The sequence below is a fragment of the Scyliorhinus torazame genome, chromosome 14 (genome assembly GCF_047496885.1).
Source record: "Scyliorhinus torazame isolate Kashiwa2021f chromosome 14, sScyTor2.1, whole genome shotgun sequence".
In the NCBI taxonomy this organism is placed as follows: Eukaryota; Metazoa; Chordata; class Chondrichthyes; order Carcharhiniformes; family Scyliorhinidae; genus Scyliorhinus; species Scyliorhinus torazame.
Window position 1 is genome coordinate 19,570,050 of NC_092720.1, and position 20,022 is coordinate 19,590,071.

Sequence of the window (20,022 nt, forward strand, 5' to 3'; positions counted from 1 at the left end):
TGTCAATAGGGAGAAACCGTTTCCACTGGGCAAATGATCAATTACCAAAAGATGGAAAGGATTCTCTGGGAATTGGCGGGGCAGGCAGAAACGGCGCAGTGGAGTGGCGGGAACCACTCCGACGTTGGGCCGCCCCAAAGGTGCGGAATCCTCCGCACCTTCAGGGTCTAGGACGGCGCCGGAGCGGTTTACGCCCCACCGGCCGGCGTGGAAGGCCTTTGGCGTCGCGCCAGCCGGGGTCGAAGGGACTCCGCCGGCCGGCGTGGGTCTGCGCATGCGCGGGAGCGTCAGCGTCTGCTAACGTCATCTCCACGCATGCGCACATGGAGTCACTTCCGCACCGGGAATGGCGGATGACCACGGCCTCAAGTGCGGAAGGAATAGTGTGCCCCCACGGCACAGGCCTGCCCGTGGATCTGTGGGCCCCGACTGCGGGCCCGACCACCGTGCGGGCACATCATGTGGCCAGATCCCCCCGCGACCCCCCAATAACCCCGGAGGCGCCTGCGCCGCCAGGTCCCGCCGGTAAGGGACCAACTCCAATTTACACCGGCGGGACTGGCTACAGGCGGGCAGGACTTCGGCCCATTGCGGGCCGGAGAATTCGGGCGGCCCTGGGACCCCGCCATTCTCCAAGGCGGGCGGCGTGACTCATGCCACGCCGGTGTTTGGGGGGTGGGAGAATTCGGAGGACGGTGGGGGCGGGATTCACGCCTACCCCCGGCGATTCTCCGACCCGGCCAAGATTTAAGGGGCGAAATTCTCCCCCAACGGCGCGATGTCCGCCGACTGGCGCCAAAAACGGCGCCAATCAGACGGGCATCGCGCTGGCCCAAAGGTGCAGAATGCTCCGCATCTTTGGCGGGCTAGCCCCAACATTGAGGGGCTAGGCCGACGCCGGAGGGATTTCCGCCCCGCCAGCTGGCGGAAATGGCGTTTGTTGCCCCGCCAGCTGGCGCGGAAATGCGGCGCATGCGCGGGAGCGTCAGCGGCCGCTGTCAGTTTCCCGCGCATGCGCAGTGAGGAGAGTCTCTTCCACCTCCGCCATGGTGGAGGCCGTGGTGGAGGCGGAAGGGAAAGAGTACCCCCATGGCACAGGCCCGCCCACGGATCAGTGGGCCCCGATCGCGGGCCAGGCCACCGTGGGGGCACCCCCCGGGGTCAGTTCGCCCCGCGCCCCCCCCAGGACCCCGGAGCCCGCCCACGCCGCCTGGTCCCGCCGGTAAATACCAGGTTTGATTTACGCCGGCGGGACAGGCAATTTCTGGGCGGGACTTCGGCCCATCTGGGCCGGAGAATCCAACGGGGGGTCCCACCAACCGGCGCGGCCCGATTCCCGCCCCCGCCCAATCTCCGGGAGCGGAGACTTCGGCGGGGGCGGGATTCACGGCGGCCAACGGCCATTCTCCGACCCGGCGGGGGGTCGGAGAATGACGCCCAAGGTAAGAGGTAAAGGAATACAGAAGAGAAAAAATGTCTTACACAGCAGTTATTATCCAGAATGTATTACCTGGAAGGTTCAATAGTAACTTGATAAAAATAAATAAAAGAGAAGGAAAACCAGTGCAGGGTTACGGGGGTAGAACAGAGGATTGTGACTAATTGATTGCTCTTTTGGCTGAATGACCTCCCTCTCAGCTACATGACTGTGTGAGTGTATGATTCCATAGGGCTTGACGTTAACAGAGGCAGATGGGAAAAGTGTCAGAATCTAAAATTTTTAATGTCATCGGCCGGATTCTCTGTTTCTGAGACGAAGTGTTCACGCCACGGCAGGATTCGTGGAGTTCTAGGAAACTAGTGCTGCACCTGGACCAATTCCCCGACTGTTGTGGGGCTAGCAGCGATACCACGTACAATACGACCAATTTCTATTAAAAACGGTGTCTGATTTGCCGGGGTGGGGATTGACACTCGGGAAGCTGACAAGTTGCAGCCGCATACACACACTTCACTCCCCACACACACCATCCCAGCCGCATACACACACTTCACTCCCCACACACACCATCCCAGCCGCATACACACACTTCACTCCCCACACACACCATCCCAGCCGCATACACACACTTCACTCCCCACACACACCATCCCAGCCGCATACACACACTTCACTCCCCACACACACCATCCCAGCCGCATACACACACTTCACTCCCCACACACACCATCCCAGCCGCATACACACACTTCACTCCCCACACACACCATCCCAGCCAACAAGATGGCACTGGTTGTGCTGGAGCGCGCCCATCCCGTTGATGGGGTGGCTGTGGCCAAAGGGCACCTGGGGGTTGGCCTGGGGGGGGGACACCTATACGACGTTTGGCACTAAGTTTGCAGTGGGCAATCAGCAGCGTGCGCAGCCGCATGGCTGCCTTGCAGGCCCATCCACTCCGACCCCATGGCCCACCTCCTGGCTGGCCCCCGCTACTCCCCCCGGCCATGGCAGAAGCACCCGGCCAGCGGCACAACTGTCAGAAATGATGGCGATGTTGGACACTTTCCGTACCCGCTCTCTCTCCCTCAGCAGTCACGGCGCCTGTTTGAGGAAATTCTCCCCGGTGGAGGCGGAGAATCGCGGTGATCCCGGAGAATACCGGGTAAGTCCCGCTAGTGATATGCAAATGCCGTTTATTGCGCATGCGGTGGAATGCATTGACGCCGCTGTCGAGGCACCGGAAAATTGCGATTTGGCGTGAACACGGCACCCGCCGCGATTTTGGCGTCAAAACTGATTCTCCGCCCAATCGCCATTCCCGGTATCTGTATCGGCCAATGGCGAATCCTGCCCCATATTTTTCACATACTAACTGCACTCCAACCAAACAGTTAATTATTTTACAAAACAAAATGCAAAATAGTCTATCCCAATTGATTCAAGTGGCTTTCAGCCACTAGGATACAATTGCCCATTGACGGGCGAGTAGCAAGGGATTACCTGTCAAAAAACGAATTCCTTCGGCAGAGGTTTAAAAGAGGGAAAACTACCATCTGTCTTTAACATGTTGCGATGGAGGGAAGATGCAAATTTGGCTCCTAATTTGTTTGCTTTAAAGAGGAAAGAGCTTATTCTATCTCGTGCCCTTCAAAACCTCAGGATGTTTTCCAGCCAATGAACGACATTTGAAGTGTAGCCACTGTTGTAATGTCGGAAACGCAGCAGCCAACTTTCCTCAGCGCATTCCCCAAAACAGCAATGCAATAAATGAACTGCTCCTCTGTTTTGAATGTTGGTTCAGGGAGAGATATTGGCCCGAATTTCTGTGAGAACTCCCCTGTTCTACTTCAAATAGTGTCGCCGGATCTTCGACAACCATTCACGTCAGTGGCATAGATTTTATTTTTTAAATTTAGAATATCCAATTCATTTTATCCAATTAAGGGGCAATTTAGCGTAGCCAGTCCACCTATCCTGTACATCTTTTGGGTTGTGGGGGCGAAACCCACGCAAACACGGGGAGAATGTGCAAACTCCACACGGACAGTGACCCAGAGCCGGGATCGAACCTGAGACCTCGGCGCCGTGAGGCAATCGTGTAACCACTTGCGCCACCGTGCTGCCATTCAGAGGCATAGATGTGGTCTCAGGTTGACGTCTTACCCCAAAGACAGCACCTCCGACAATGCAGCACTCCCTTAGCAGTGCACTCAAATGCTACCCTGGATTATGTGCTCAAGCCTCGCTTGAACTTAAAACCTTCTAACTCAGAGTGCTAGCCACTGAGGCACGGCTGACACCCAAAGGGATGGCAGGCACTAGGGATAAATACTGAGCCAGTTCCAGAGGGACCTGTGCTGGGGCTTCTGTTGTTTGTAAAAGCCCCTAGTCGCCACATTCCAGCGCCTATTCGGGGAGGCTGGTACGGGAATTGAACCGTGCTGCTGGCCTGCCTTGGTCTGCTTTAAAAACCAGCCCTTTAGCTCTGTGCTAAACCAGCCCCAGCTAAACCAGGGTCATTAGTACATTTGCGGATGACACCAAGGTTGGTGGAGTGCCAGATACTGTTGAGGATTGTCAGAGGATACAGCAGGACAGAGGTAGGTTGGAGACTTGGGGAGAAAAATGGCAAAAGGTGCTTAATCCGGACAAATGTGAGGTAATGCATTTTGGTAGGTCTAACATAGAGGGGAAATATGCCATAAATGGAATAAACTCCTAGGAATATAGAAAGTCAGAGAGATCTGGGCGTACAGGTCCACAGATCTTTGAAAGTGGCAACGCAAATGGACAAGATAGTCAAGAAAGCATACGGAATGCTTGTCTTCATCAGATGGGGCATCGAGTGTAAAAACTGCAAGTCATGCTACAGTTGTATAGAATGTTGGTAAGGCCGCACTTGGAATATTACGCACAATTCTCAGTGCTACTGAAGGGAGTAAAGCTCTGTTCAAACCAGCTTGCCTCGTCAAACAAAGACCTTGGGCGAAATTCTCCGGAATCGGCGCGATGTCCGCCGACTGGTGCCCAAAACGGCGCCAATCAGACGGGCATCGCGCCACCCCAAAGGTGCGGAATGCTCCGCATCTTTGGGGGCCGAGCCCCAACATTGAGGGGCTAGGCTGACGCCGGAGGAATTTCCGCCCCGCCAGCTGGCGGAAACGGCCTTTGGTACCCCGCCAGCTGGCGCGGAAATGACATCTCCGGGCGGCGCATGCGCGGGAGCGTCAGGGGCCGCTGGCTGTTTCCCACGCATGCGCAGTGGAGGGAGTCTCTTCCACCTCTGCCATGGTGGAGACCGTGGCGGAGGCGGAAGGGAAAGAGTGCCCCCACGGCACAGGCCCGCCCGCGGATCGGTGTATTAGAAATTGATAGGAGATACTTTAGGATTTTCCATGTTTTAGATATCTCATTCTCTTAAAAGAAGTTAGTGTATTAGCAGATAACAAAGGACTGTTAACGGTTTTATATTATTAACAGATAACAAAGGACTGTTAATGGTTTTATATTATTAACAGATAACTAAAGACTGTTAATCAATTTATATTTTTGACTCTGCAATTCTGAATGTATCAATTGAGAGTATTTTACAATGAAATACTTTTATTAAAAATTATACTGTGTAGACTTACTCTCAAAGTTAAAAATCCTAGACGCTCATTTAGGAAGTCTTATATGACTAGGGCCCACGACTGAGACCCGGAAAAGCATTCTCCCTTCGTGAGATCTATTTTGAGCCTTAGCAGAGAAACAGATTTCCCTCTTTTGGTGGGTTAACCTAAATCATAAGTTAGTAAGAAAGTATTATCAGGTCCGGATTAACCTAAATCCGTCACAAGGGGTGACCTGATTGAGGTCTACAAGATTATGAGGGGCATGGATAGAGTGGATGGCCAGGCACTCTTTCCCAGGGTGGAGGGGTCAGTCACCAGGGGCCATAGGTTTAAGGTCCATGGGGCAAAATTTAGAGTAGATGTGCGAGGCAGGTTTTTTAAGCAGAGGGTGGTGAGTGCCTGGAACGCGTTGCCAGGGGAGGTTGTGGAAGCAGATACATTAATGGCGTTCAAAGGGCATCTTGAGAAATACATGGATAGGATGGGTATAGAGGGATATGGCCCAAGGAAATGCTGAGGGTTTTGGCCAAGGTTGTTATGATGACAGGTACAGGCTTGGAGGGCCGAAGGGCCCGTTCCTGTGCTATTGTTCTTTGTTCTTTGTTCTCTGTTCTCTGTTCAGTTCAATGGGTGGAAAAGCTTACTCCTGCTCCTACATAAAGTCCAAACTTCCTCCTTATTCTGCTGAGACCATGGGAAAAGAAAGTGAGAGGGGAATGGGATGGTAGGCATTCTGGAACTTTGCTTGATTACTTTTGTTGATCAGGAGCCAAAACATTCCTGCAAGAGGTTAAGCAGGTGGGGCAGAGTCCATTTTAGGACAGTTAGTGTGTTCAGTAGATTGATTAGGTCACACGATCATTGTCCTTCTATGCCTCATGTTCTTATCACCGTACAATTAGGCAGCACTGTACAAGGTGTCACTCTAATTAATAGATGTTTGAACCCTAGATGCCTATCCTTCAGTTTATGAAGCAGGTATTCACTTGTGCGCACTCACCAAAGCAATGTGACAAAAGATAATGGGACACATTTAACTTCATTAGTCAGGAGCAAGCAATGTTTCGAAGCAGCTTGGAATTAGGCCTGTTTTTACGAGTCTCATTTATTTTATCTGTGTCCTTCTCTGTTAACCCCATATTTATGAACATTAATGCAGCTAAGATTGCAATCTCATTCCTTCAGTTTACCGACCCAAGGGTAGTGTATTATCTTGTATTATCTTGTATTTTCAAAGTCACTGGGTGGAAAATTGTTGCAACAAAAGGAACCATCCACTGGATCAACCATGCATAACGACCATTAATCCTCCCATTGTGACCAAATATAAACAAGAGATGCCATTCGGTCCAACTGGCTATGCCAGCCTCCTCCCACACTACTTCATCCCATCCTAACAGCATACTCTTCTAATCCTTTTTCCCTTAAGTATTTATTTGGTTTCCGCTTAAATGTGTCGACGCTATTTGAACAACTATTCCATGTGTTAGTATTTTCCACTTTGTAAGCACTCTCTGAGCAAAGGCATTTTTTTCCTCAATTCCTGACTGGATTTATAAGTGAGTATCTTCCATTTATTGCCATTCTTGTACTGCAATGCCAGCCTGGATTACGTGCCCAGATTTATGGATGGTTCTTGAATCCTCGGCCTTTAGGCTCAGGATGTCACCTAATAGGGTGGAAGATATTATGGGATAAATATGGAGCATGCTCAGTGAATGGAATTGCCTGCTCCTCTTCCTACTCAGCAAGCTTGCGGATGAGACTACGATTGCAGGAGTTGCGGATAGTGATGAAGATTGTCAGAGAATACAACAGGATAAAGATAGGCTGCAAAATTGGGCGGAGAAATGGCAGATGGAATTTAACCCGGACAAACGCGAGGTGATGCATTTTGGTAGACCCAATTCAGGTGGGAGCTATAAAATAAATGGCAGAACCATCAGGAGCATAGACAAGCGGAGAGATCTGGGCATGCAGGTCCACAGCTCCAGGTGGAAATGGTGGTAAAGAAAGCATATGGCATGCTTGCCTTCATTGGATGGGGCATCGAGTATAAAAGTTCACAAATTATGCTACCGTTATATAGAACGTTGGTTAGGCCACATTTAGAATACTGTGTCCAATTCTGGTCACCACACTACCAGAAGGATGTGAGGCTTTGGAGAGAGTGCGGAAAATGTTTACCAGGATGTTACCTGGTATGGAGGGTATTAGCTATGAGGAGAGATTGAATAAACTGGAATTGATCTCCCGAGAAAGACGGAGGCTGAGGGGCGACCTGATAGAAGTTTATAAAATTATGAGGTGGTCGAGGAAGATGTGTTAGCGACCTTTAGATAAGACTTATCTAGTTAGACACATGAACAGATGGGGTACAGAAGGATACAGGTGGTTGTCCAAGATAAGACACGTGATCGGTGCAGGCTTGGAGGGCCGAAGGGCCTGTTCCATGCTATATTATTCTTTGTATATGGTCTATAGTAATGGTCACTATAAAACTAAACTGTGGGAGAACCTTCAGCACACAGATGACACGAGTATAAGAAGGAGTCGGCAAGAAAATCTCAAGGTTAATTCGGTATAGATAATAATTGTTGGCCTCGCCATCTAGTCAATGGGTAAACGAGTTTAAAAAAGAGAGAAATGGATAACAGCAACACAGTTGCCATGATAACCCAATAATAAAACATAAACAGCCATTACCAGTAGTTTCTTAAGCCAAAAGACTTCCTTCCGAAGAGAAGTCATATTAGAATCGAAACATTCATCCTGTTTCACTCGCCACAGATAGTACCAAACCTGCTGAGTTTTCCAAGGATTTGCTATTTTTATACCAAAGATTTATTTGTTTATTTCTACATTGCAAGTCACTATAATTCAAAATGGAGGTTATGTGGCATAGTGGCGCGGCCCCCAGTTAGCAGCTCTGTGCTCGGTTCCACTCCAGCGAAGGCGAATTCGTAACATGCTCATATAGGTTGATTGTCAACTTGCTCATCCGTCCAGCGCACACCAACGACAGCTGGTAAGAGCAAAGAATTATAGAATTTACAGTACAGGAGGAGGCCATTCGGCCCATCGCGTCTGCACCAGCTCTTGGAAAGAGCACCCTACCCAGGCCCACATCTCCACCCTATCCCCATAACCCAGTAACCCCACCCAACACTAAGGGCAATTTTGGACACTAAGGCAATTTAGCATGACCACTCCACCTAACCTGCACAACTTTGGAATGTGGGAGGAAACCGGAGCACCGGAGGAAACCCACGCACACACGGGGAGAATGTGCAGACTCCGCACAAACAGTGACCCAAGCTGGGAATCGAACCTGGGACCCTGGAGCTGTGAAGCAATTGTGCTAACCACTATGCTACCATGCTGCAGGAGAGATTCCTGGTCAGCCATGTGTGTGGTATTATCATAAATATAAGAACTGCAAGGTTTAATGAAATGTCTAGATCAGCCACTAAATGGAGCTACAGCTACAAGTATATAAGGCATTGATGCTAAGCCTTTGTGGGGAGAGAAGTAAAGCAGTTAGCTAGAGACAGACTGAAGTAAATATAGTGTGAGTAAGAGCAGATCATAGTTTATTATAGAGTAGAAATTAGTTGTAGGTGAGTGTAGATTATATGTCAATTCTCAACTGTGTAGTATTTAGGAGAATGTGTCGAATCCAAATTAGAATGTTGATAAATTTATAGCTTTGTTCAAGTTAAAGTTATTTTGTGGTCTTTGTGAACACTACGCCAACCACTCTGAATTTAGCAACATAAAGAACACCACAATGTGGTGGAAAGAAAGTTGGAGCCCCTACCATGACTATTCAACATTTGGGACAACAAAAAGTACATGTTGCCTCAGCAACTCGGACTCTATAAGTGACCTCTAATACACCATCCAAAATACTTGGCTGTAAAGAGCACTGGGACATCCTGTGGCTGTGAACGATGTGATAGAAGTGTAAAATCATATTTTTGTTCCATATTTGATCCTTTCAATCTAAACGATAATGGTTCAACCGTCAAGAGTAAAATCAAAGTAGAGACAAGAGTCCTATTTGCGGCTAAAATACTTTTGACAGGAGAAATTCCATTTGCTTCCATTGACTGTACATCAGCATTGAAAGTAGAGAGTGGGAGGGGATGGGAAATGTTTCCTTTCAAAAGTTTAGGAACATTGGAGAGAGCAGAACTGGCAGAGTCTGCATTCCTGGTCTCAACAAAGTATAACATTCCCATTCTCACAATGCTTCCTGTCCAGCTGTGGCTCAGTTAGTAGCATTCTTGCTTTAGAATCACAAAGTTCTGTGTTCAAGTCTTACTCCAGAATTGAAGCACAAAAATCAAGGCTAATATTCCAGCGTAGTACTGATGTGTTCTGCGCCGTTGGGTGCAACATTGAGGCTGCCCTCACCACCGGTGAGATTGGGGACCCAGGCGGAAAATCCCGCAGGAGTAGGGGAATGCGACTCTCGGCGGCGAGATCACATTTCCTGATTTTCTGCGCCCCTGGCCAGCAGTGCCATGAGACTCACGTCCACAAAGTGTTTGAACCTCATTTGAATAAATTTCACTTAATTTAACTTCTATTGGCATCCCCCCGCCACATGATGCCCCCTTGCGAGATCTTCAAACCTTGCCAATGTGACGCTTACAACAGATTGCGCCAGGCATGAAGATGTCATGGGGATCTCTGTAGGGCGCAATGTAAATATCGCCCTTGAGGTGGACAGAGGGGCATGCCCAGAAAATGACCTGGCACTGTCCCCTGGCTCAGGTTGTCGCAATGTCGCGCGACAATCACCAGGCAGGAATGTTCCCTTCCAGTCGGGGAACACTTCAGCAATCAAGGGCATTCAGCCTCTGATCTCCGGGTAAGCGTTCTCCAAGGCGGCCTTCAGGACGCGCGACAATTCAGAATCGCCGAGCAGAAACTTATAGCCAAGTTCCGCACACATGAGTGTGGCCTCAACCGGGACCTGGGATTCATGTCACATTACATTCATCCCCCACCATCTGGCCTGCGAAATCCTACCAACTGTCCTGGCTTGGTACAATTCACACCTCTTTAACCTGGGGTTACCCCATCTCTGGGTCTGTAAAGATTTAATCACCTGCTAATGCTCGCATTCCAAGCATTGTTTGGCATCTTTGAATTTGTCTATATATGTGTTCCTGGAACAGACCTCTTCATTCACCTGAGGAAGGAGCAGCGCTCCGAAAGCTAGTGACATCGAAACAAACCTGTTGGACTTTAACCTGGTGTTGTAAGACTTCTTACTAAGGTCAAAAGTGGGGATGTTTGCAGATGACTGCACAATGTTCAGCACCATTCGTGACTCCTCAGACACTGAAGCAGTCCATGTCCAAATGCAGCAAGACCTGGACGATATCCAGGCTTGGGCTGGGTCTCTGTTTACTAGTAACGCGACAATACCACTACGCCACTGCCTCCCCTGTCCTATTATGGATTATATTCAATGGTATCAATTTCATTAATGAAGGAAATTATAAGATTACTCAGAAAGATGATAACAGCAACTTCATAGACTTCAGTTTGACATGGCAAGAGTTTGCAACCACTTTTATCATGTGGCACATTGTCAGCATTTCCTAATGATTTTCAGTAGACTGCCAGGATTACACTTCAGTGAGTCTGCTGCATGGGAGAAGTCTTTTGGTTCACAAGGAAAACTAACCACACTGTTTGTAATTAAAAATATGTCAATTTGCACAGCACAGATTGGAGCTTCGAATGATAAAATTAACACAGCGCAATTTTCAGGAATGGTAGGGCTCATTTCACAATAGAGCGCTCTCAACTTACAGAGAGTGCTGCTCAGGAGGCCAGTGCCCCTCAGACACTTGGATGTTCCAGCCATACGAACTGATGGATTCAAATTCATTGGTGCTAGTCCCACATTGTTGCCTGCTTGGTCACCACAACAAAATTGGATCTCCTTCAACTTCCTGTTCAACATGTTATACCTGACCATGCGCATCTCCTATTTTTACTTCCCACATGCATCATCACTGCATTTTCCACTGATCAGCTCAGGTACAAACTTGTTATTCATAAAATCTTGACCATCTCCACTGGCTTGATGAAGTGACCTTTGCATAAAATGTAGCCCCTTAACCTCAGGGTAGTTCCTCAGGGTAGTGTCCTAGGCCTAACCATCTTCAGCTGCTTCTCAATGACCTTCCTTCCAACATAAGGTCAAAAGTGTGGAGATGCCGTCAGGAGTCGCGTCAATGCCAGATTCATCAGTCGCATTCACAAGACAGCCCCGAACGTCACCCAAGCACAACGCAATGCCATCCGCGCTCTCAAGACCAACCACAGCATCGTCATCAAACCAGCAGACAAAGGGGGGGCCACTGTCGTACTGAACAGAACGGACTACTGCAAAGAAGTATACCGACAACTGAACAACCAAGAACACTACAGACAGTTACCCGTAGATCCGACCAAGGAACACATCCGCCAATTTAACAGACTGATCAAGACCTTGGATCCAGATCTTCAGAGCACCCTACGTGCTCTCATCCCACGTACTCCCCCCATTGAAGATCTCTACTGCCTCCCGAAAATACATAAGGCCAACACACCAGGCCGCCCTATCGTTTCAGGCAATGGGACCCTGTGTGAGAACCTCTCTGGCTACATCGAGGGCATCTTGAAACCCATCGTACAAGGTACACCCAGCTTCTGTCGCGACACGACGGACTTCCTACAGAAACTCAGCACCCATGGACCAGTTGAACCAGGTACATTCCTCGTCACAATGGACGTCTCGGCACTCTACACCAGCATCCCCCATGACGACGGCATTGCTGCAACAGCCTCAGTACTCAACACCGACAACTGCCAATCTCCAGACGCAATTCTGCAACTCATCCGCTTCATTCTGGATCACAACGTCTTCACCTTCGACAACAAGTTCTTCATCCAGACGCACGGAACAGCCATGGGGACCAAATTCGCACCCCAATACGCCAACATCTTCATGCACAAGTTTGAACAGGACCTACTCACCGCACAGGAACTTCAACCGATGTTATACACCAGATACATCGATGACATTTTTTTCCTTTGGACCCACGGCGAAGAATCACTGAAACGACTACACGATGACATTAATAAGTTCCATCCAACCATCAGACTCACCATGGACTACTCTCCAAAATCAGTTGCATTCTTGGACACACTCGTCTCCATCAAGGACGGTCACCTCTGCACTTCGCTTTACCGCAAACCCACGGATAACCCCATGATGCTCCACTTCTCCAGCTTCCACCCTAAACACATTAAAGAAGCCATCCCCTATGGACAAGCGCTCCGTATACACAGGATCTGCTCCGACGAGGAGGAGCGTAACAGACATCTACAGACGTTGAAAGATGCCCCCGTACGAACGGGATATGGCACTCGACTCATCGATCGACAGTTCCAACGCGCCACAGCGAAAAACCAGACCGACCTCCTCAGAAGACAAACATGGGACACAACCGACAGAATACCCTTCGTCGTCCAGTACTTCCCCGGAGCGGAGAAACTACGTCATCTTCTTCACAGCCTTCAACACGTCATTGATGACGATGAACATCTTGCCAAGGTCATCCCCACACCCCCACTACTTGCCTTCAAACAACCGCGCAACCTCAAATGAACCATTGTTTGCAGCAAACTACCCAGTCTTCAGAACAGTGACCACGACACCACACAACCCTGTCATGGCAATCTCTGCAAGACGTGCCAGATCATCGACATGGATACCACTATTACACGTGAGAACACCACCCACCAGGTACGCGGTACATACTCGTGCGACTCGGCCAATGTTGTCTACCTCATACGCTGCAGGAAAGGATGTCCCGAAGCGTGGTACATTGGCGAGACCATGCAGACGCTGCGACAACGAATGAATGGACATCGCGCAACAATCACCAGGCAGGAATGTTCCCTTCCAGTCGGGGAACACTTCAGCAGTCAAGGGCATTCAGCCTCTGATCTCCGGGTAAGCATTCTCCAAGGCGGCCTTCAGGACCCGCGACAACGCAGAATCGCCAAGCAGAAACTTATAGCCAAGTTCCGCACACATGAGTGCGGCCTCAACCGGGACCTGGGATTCATGTCGCATTACATTCATCCCCCACCATCTGGCCTGCGAAATCCTACCAACTGTCCTGGCTTGGTACAATTCACACCTCTTTAACCTGGGGTTACCCCATCTCTGGGTCTGTAAAGATTTAATCACCTGCTAATGCTCGCATTCCAAGCATTGTTTGGCATCTTTGAATTTGTCTATATATGTGTTTCTGGAACAGACCTCTTCATTCACCTGAGGAAGGAGCAGCGCTCCGAAAGCTAGTGACATCGAAACAAATCTGTTGGACTTTAACCTGGTGTTGTAAGACTTCTTACTAAGGTCAAAAGTGGGGATGTTTGCAGATGACTGCACAATGTTCAGCACCATTCGTGACTCCTCAGACACTGAAGCAGTCCATGTCCAAATGCAGCAAGACCTGGACGATATCCAGGCTTGGGCTGACAGGTGGCAAGTTACATTTGTGCCGCACAAGTGTCAGGCAATGACCATCTCCAATAAGAGAGAATCAAACCATCGCCCCTTGACATTCGATGGCATTACCATCCCTGAATTATCCACTATCAACATCCTGGGGAACACCATTGACCATAAACTGAACTGGACTAGCCATATAAATACTGTGGCTACAAAAACAGGTCAGAAGCTCGGAATCCTGCAGTGGGTAACTCACCTCCTGACTCCTCAAAGCCTGTCCACCTCCTGCACGGCACAAATCAGGAGTGTGGTGGAGTACTCTCCACTTGCCTGGATGTGTGCACCTCCAATAACACTCAAGAAGCTCGACACCATCCAGGACAAAGCATCCTGCTTGATTGGAAGTCTTTCCAAAATCATTCACTCAACCACCGACGCACAGTAGCAGCCGTGTGTACCATCTACAAGATGCACTGCAGGAACTCACCAAGGCATTTTAGGCAAACCCACAACCATTAATATCTAGAAGGTCAAGGGTAGCAGATACATGGAACTCCACCATCTGGAGGATCCCCTCCAAGTCACTCACCACCCTGACTTGGAAATACATCACCGTTCCTTCACTGTCGCTGGATCAAAATCCTGGAACTCCCTCCCTGACAGCACAGTGGGTTTACCTACACCTCATAGACTGCAGAGGTTCAAAAGGCAGCTCACCACCACCTCCGTAAGGGCAATTAGGGACAGGCAACAAATGCTGTCCTAACCAGCCAAGCCCACATCCGGTAAAAAATGAATTTTTGAAAACATATCTATTTGCGGCTTTTAAAAATCTATTTAAAGGCCAGTAAACTCATCTGTCACCTTTTCATTAAAATAAGTGGCTCATTTTGGACTTAGACTTTTCAGGTTTTTTTAACTCACTCATGGAATGTGGACATCGCTGGCAGGGGTAGCAGTTATTGTCCATCCCCTTAATTGCCCTTGAGCTGAATGGCTTCTGAGGCTATTTGAGAGGGCATTTTAAGAATCAACTACATCACATTTGGGCCAGACTAGGTAAGGGTGGCAGATTCCTTTCCAAAAGGACATGAGAACACCAGGTGGGATTCTATGACAATTGTTTTATGGTCATCATTTGGCTTTTAATTCCAGGGGCTGGATTCTCTGACCCCCCGAGGCCGAAATCGCGTTCAGCGAGGGTCGCGTGTGATCTCAGCCATCGGGGACTCAGCGTAGCGGCTGCGGATTCAGTCCAGCACCACCACAGTTGGGGGAGGGCAGATCCGTGGGCAGGGGTGGACATGTTCGGGGCTGGGGCACTGTGGTAGGGCGGTCCGGGGGGGAATATTTTGCGGGCCAAGTCTGCGAGTGGCATCTGCCATGAAGCACGGTGTGCATTCGCAGCCACAGACCGGGCAAATCTCCAGGCCGTATCGGTAGCTAAAGCTGGGTGCTCTACACTGCCCGGCTGCTAGCCCCCTGCCCCCTCCCCCCCCCGGAACAGGGAATCGGTGGTTGTTTTGCTCCAGATTTCCTGGCGCTACCGTTTTCACGCTGGCGTGGGGAATTCCTCTCCAGAACGGAGAATCCAGCCCCAGATGTTTATTGAATTTGAATTTCACTGACTGCCAGGGTAGAATTCAAACACAGGCCCCTGGAACATTACCCTTGGTTTCCGAATTACTAGTCTTGTGTCAATACCACTGCACCATCATCTCCTGCCAGGAACCTCTCCAGTCACACAGTACCAATTATAGATGAAGGCCGATCTGATCAGGCTGATTAAAATATGACAAGTACTTAATAGATGAGCTGAGAAGAAATTATTTCCAGTGCTGGGGGAAATCAATAACAAGAGGAAATGATCTTGAAAATAGAGTAAGCAGGAATGAAATTAGAGAGCACTTTCTCACATGTAGTAAATTGTCTGGAACTCTCTCCCCGGAAAGCTTTGAATGTTTGGACAATTGGAGCTTTTGAAACTGAGATAGGCGGACTATCATGAGCTTAGGACTTTGCTGGAGCAATGATGGATGAGTGGAATTGAGTATCAATGGTCTAATTAGATGGTGAACAGGCTGAAGGATCTGAATGGCCTATTCCTGCTTTTCATGATCCTCTACCCCAATGTGATAAAAGGCAGTTTTCAACTGGTAACCTAAAATTCTGAGTTCCAGTTTGAGCACTTTCTCTCACTATTTGTGGAAAAACTAACTGCAACTTTTGACTAGGGTTGTCCATTGATCCGATAGGAGGTTCTGAGGTTTCAACTCACAACGTGATAAATTTGGGCAGCACGGTAGCATTGTGGATAGCACAATTGCTTCACAGCACCAGGGTCCCAGGTTCGATTCCGGCTTGGGTCCCTGTCTGTGCGGAGTCTGTACATGCTCCCCGTGTGTGCGTGGGTTTCCTCCGGGTGCTCCGGTTTCCTCCCACAGTCCAAAGATGGGCAGGTTAGGTGGATTGGCCATGATAAATTGCCCTTAGTGTCCAAAATTGCCCTTAGTGTTGGGTGGGGTTACTGGGTTGTGGGGATAGGGTGGAGACCTTGGGTAGGGTGCTCTTTCCAAGAGCCGGTGTAGACCCGATGGGCCGAATGGCCTCCTTCTGCACTGTTCTATGAATTCTATGAAATAGGCAGCAAAAGACAATCTTATCATCTTATTGAGCATATTGTGTTTGTTTTTGGAAATGCTTGCATCTTCAGAGTCCAGATTTGGCAGTGTGGTAAGGGCGAGGGAGAGTGAATCTCTTTGGAGTTCATCCATATTCCAACATGTTAAATTTGGCCAACGTTCAGTGGATACTCTGTATGCACACATGAATTTCGGGGTTTGCCTTGAACATGCAACATTGGAGACGGTCGAAAGAAACTTACTCTGTAGATGTCTGCACTCGGGCATTCCGTGTGAGGATAGAAATTAAGCTTTTGGAGAAGCTTGTGGTCAACAAGAGGACAAACCTTGAGAGGTTGGGGTGGGGGGTGAAACTGATCTTGGGGGTTGCCTGCTTTATACTCGTACACTTTACTGTGGGAAAGAAACTGGGGTGGGCTGTAAAGCGGGTAGCAAATTCACTGCTGTCCATTTTGCATATCACTCCGTAAGCTCTTCTTACAGCTGGCAAATTGAGCACTACTTATATTTCAAGAACTTAGGCATCAAGCATTCCACAGTCCAGTGCAGCATGGCTTGCAGATACAATAAAACTCCCGCTACTTCACTCCAACAACGTGCCTCAACTTTAACCTTGGAAAACCACTGTAACCACATCAAGTCTTTCTATTTCCCAAATCAGCCATTCTCCTAGGCGGAGAATACAAGTGTAAAGCCAATCCACCAACATTAGTTTGACTATGGGAACTGGATTGAGTCATTTCACACTGGCCCCGTCCAGTTTACAGACAGTTGAAGAATATTTTTATCCCATCAGTCTAGCCTGGATTATAGCTCCACCCATCCACCCCTCCCCACCCCAGAATCACACACAAATTTATAATTTCGGATTGGATTGGATTAGCTTATTGTCGCGTGCACCGAGGTACAGTGAAAAGTATTGTTCAGCGTGTAGCTCAAACAGATCATTCCATACATGAAAAAAAAACATAATAGGGCAAACATAAAATACACAGTGTAAATACATAGACATAGGCATCGGGAGAAGATGTGTGAAAAGATCAGGGGCGAAATTCTCCGGTATCGGCGCGATGTCCGCCGACCGGCGCCAAAAACGGCGCAAATCAGTCGGGCATCACACCGCCCCAAAGGTGCGGATTCCTCTGCATCTTGGGGGGCCGAGCCCCAACCTTGAGGGGCTAGGCCCGCGCCGGACTAATTTCCGCCCCGCCAGCTGGCGGAAAAGGCCTTTGGTGCCCCGCCAGCTGGCGCGGAAATTACATTGCCGGGCAGCACCTGTGCGGGAGCGTTAGCGGCCGCTCACGGCATCCCCGCGCATGCGCTGTGGAGGGAGTCTCTTCCGCCTCCGCCATGGTGGATCGGTGGGCCCCGATCGCGGGCCAGGCCACCGTGGGGGCACCCCACTGGGCCAGATCGCCCCGTCACCCCCCAGGACCCCGGAGCCCGCCCGCGCCGCCTTGTCCCGCCAGTAAGAGAGGTGGTTTAATCCACGCCGGCGGGACAGGCATCCTAGCAGCGGGACTGCGGCCTATCCGGGCCGGAGAATCGCGGGGGGGGGGGGGCCCGCCAACCACCGCGGTGCGATTCCCGCCCCCGCTGAATCTCCAGGGCCGGAGAATTCGGCAACCGGCATGGGCGGGATTCACGCCAGCCCCCGGCAATTCTCCAACCTGGCGGGGGGTCGGAGAATCTCGCCCCAGATCAGTGCATAAGTCCATTAGTACATAAGAGGGTCGTTTAGAAGTCTGGTAACAGTGGGGAAGAAGCTGTATTTGAGTCTGTTCGTGCGTGTTCTCAGACTTCTGTATCTCCTGCCCGATGGAAGCAGTTGGAAGAGTGAGTAAGCAAGATGGGAGGGGTCATTGATTATGCTGCCTGCTTTCCCCAGGCACTGAAAATGTCTTTGATTATTTTCTTTGATATAGGCCACCAATTAGTGGGAAAGATGGAGAGGAACACATTTGCAAGGCGATTATGGAGAGATGCAGGAATTATAGGGTAATTATAACGGGGGAACTTTATTTATCATTGGAGGTGGTTGGGCAGGTTAAGAAAATAGTTAATAAGGCTCACAGCATCCAGGGCTTTATAATGAGAGCCTCAAGCACCAAAGGAAGGAGGTTCTGTCAAATCTGTATAAATCATTGGTTCAGCCCCAACTTTCATATTACATCCTGTTGTGGGCACCACTCTTTCGGAAGGATGTGAAGGCTTTACAAAGATTACAGATAAGAGTCGTGAGCATGGTATAAGAGATGATGGACTTCAATCACATGAAAAGTTTGGAGAGGTTGGGACATCTAGGGCGGGATTCTCCCATAATGGGGCTATGTCCCCACTCCAGCGTCAGAATGCGGGTGTTTCACTCTGGACTTTCTTGAAGAAAGTCCGTAGTGATTCTCCTACCTGAAGGGGGCGAGTAGGGCCCCGGAGTACGCCACGCAGCTCTGCCTGCCGATACGGGGCCCTGCACTTCCAGTCGGGAATCCGCGCAGGCACACGGCGGCTGCCTCGGTGGCCGCCCGGCGGACTCACACCACAGAGCAGCCTGACAATATAGGCCCCCCGGAGATTGTGCGCGCCCGCGGATCGGTGGCCCCCGATTGCTAGCCTGGCCGCCCCTGAGGACCAACCCCCCCCCCCCCCCCCCCCGGTGAAGGATCCCCCCGCCCCCCCCCACCAGGACGGCCGCGTACTGAGTCCGCAGCCGACCATTCCCGACAGTCAAAACGTGGTTAGAACCACGCTGTCAGGATCTCGGGCAGTTATCTTCGATGAATCGTGGCGGGGGGGGGGGGGGGTCTGTCGATGGCCCCCTACCGGCGCTGCGTAGATCGCTTTGCGGCGATTTTCCGGTGACCGGAGAAACGCGGGAGCGGCATCGTGCCAGTTTTACCTGTCAACATCCATTCTCCGCCCCCTCGCCGATCGCGATTTTGCCGCGGAGGCTCGGAGAATCCCACCCCATCTCCTTGGTAGAGAGGCAGTTCAGAGAAGATTTGACAGAGGTAGTCAGAATCACGAGGGGCCTGGACAAAGCAGGTAGGGAGACACTTTTCCCATTAATGGAAGAATCTAGTTTAAGCTAACTGGCAAAAGAAGCAATGATAACTTGAGCAAGAACATTTTTACACGGCGAGTGGTTAGGATCTGGAGCGCATTGCCACAGAGAGCGGTGGAGTCATACTTGAAAAGGTAGAACGTGCCACAGCTATGGGGAGAAGGTGAGTAAGTGGCTCAATTGCTCCTTCAGTGATCCAGCACATAACATGATGGGCTGAATGGCCTTCTTCTGTGCTGTAACCATTCTATGATCCTGAGCTGAAATTGCTGAATGCATTAACTTTCCACAATGTGGCCTGGAAACTTTGCTTAATGCTGGATCTCTAAAAACATGGACCGACCTTTCAAGATGACTTCCATTTCGTCCCTCAGAATGTCAAAGGTACTGTATCGGGAGCTGGTCTCAGGGATCACGTGCTTCTTCAACCATCCTCCACAGGCATACTGATAAAAGTTGTTGCAAGGATCAGCAGCTTGGTCCATATTCTCAATGATGCGGGCAGCTGAAAAGGGAAGTGAAGAAAAGGTAAAAAGAGTGCTGACTTTTCCATGAAGACTGCGCAGTGTGTAAAGCACCTTAGATTGAGGGTTCCAATGGCTGCCATGTACAGCTGTGTAATTATTCATTTATTTAACTTTTTTTTGCAGTGATGTTAAACCCCCTTCCTTCTCAGGTGAACTAAACGATCACTATTTCAAGCATTATTTCAAAGAAGAGCAGGGGGGTTA

The 20,022-nt window shown here is 49.7% G+C and overlaps 1 protein-coding gene across 3 annotated transcripts in view; it reads right to left on the reverse strand.

Moving 5' to 3' along the window:
• LOC140389564 (neprilysin-like) overlaps positions 1-20,022 on the reverse strand; it is a 284,568-nt gene that overhangs the window by 246,358 nt on the left and 18,188 nt on the right. For all 3 annotated transcript variants that reach the window (XM_072473793.1, XM_072473795.1, XM_072473794.1), the window contains exon 4: positions 19,635-19,796. In XM_072473793.1, the coding sequence (XP_072329894.1) occupies positions 19,635-19,796 (162 nt within the window). The remainder of the gene's footprint in view (positions 1-19,634; positions 19,797-20,022) is intronic.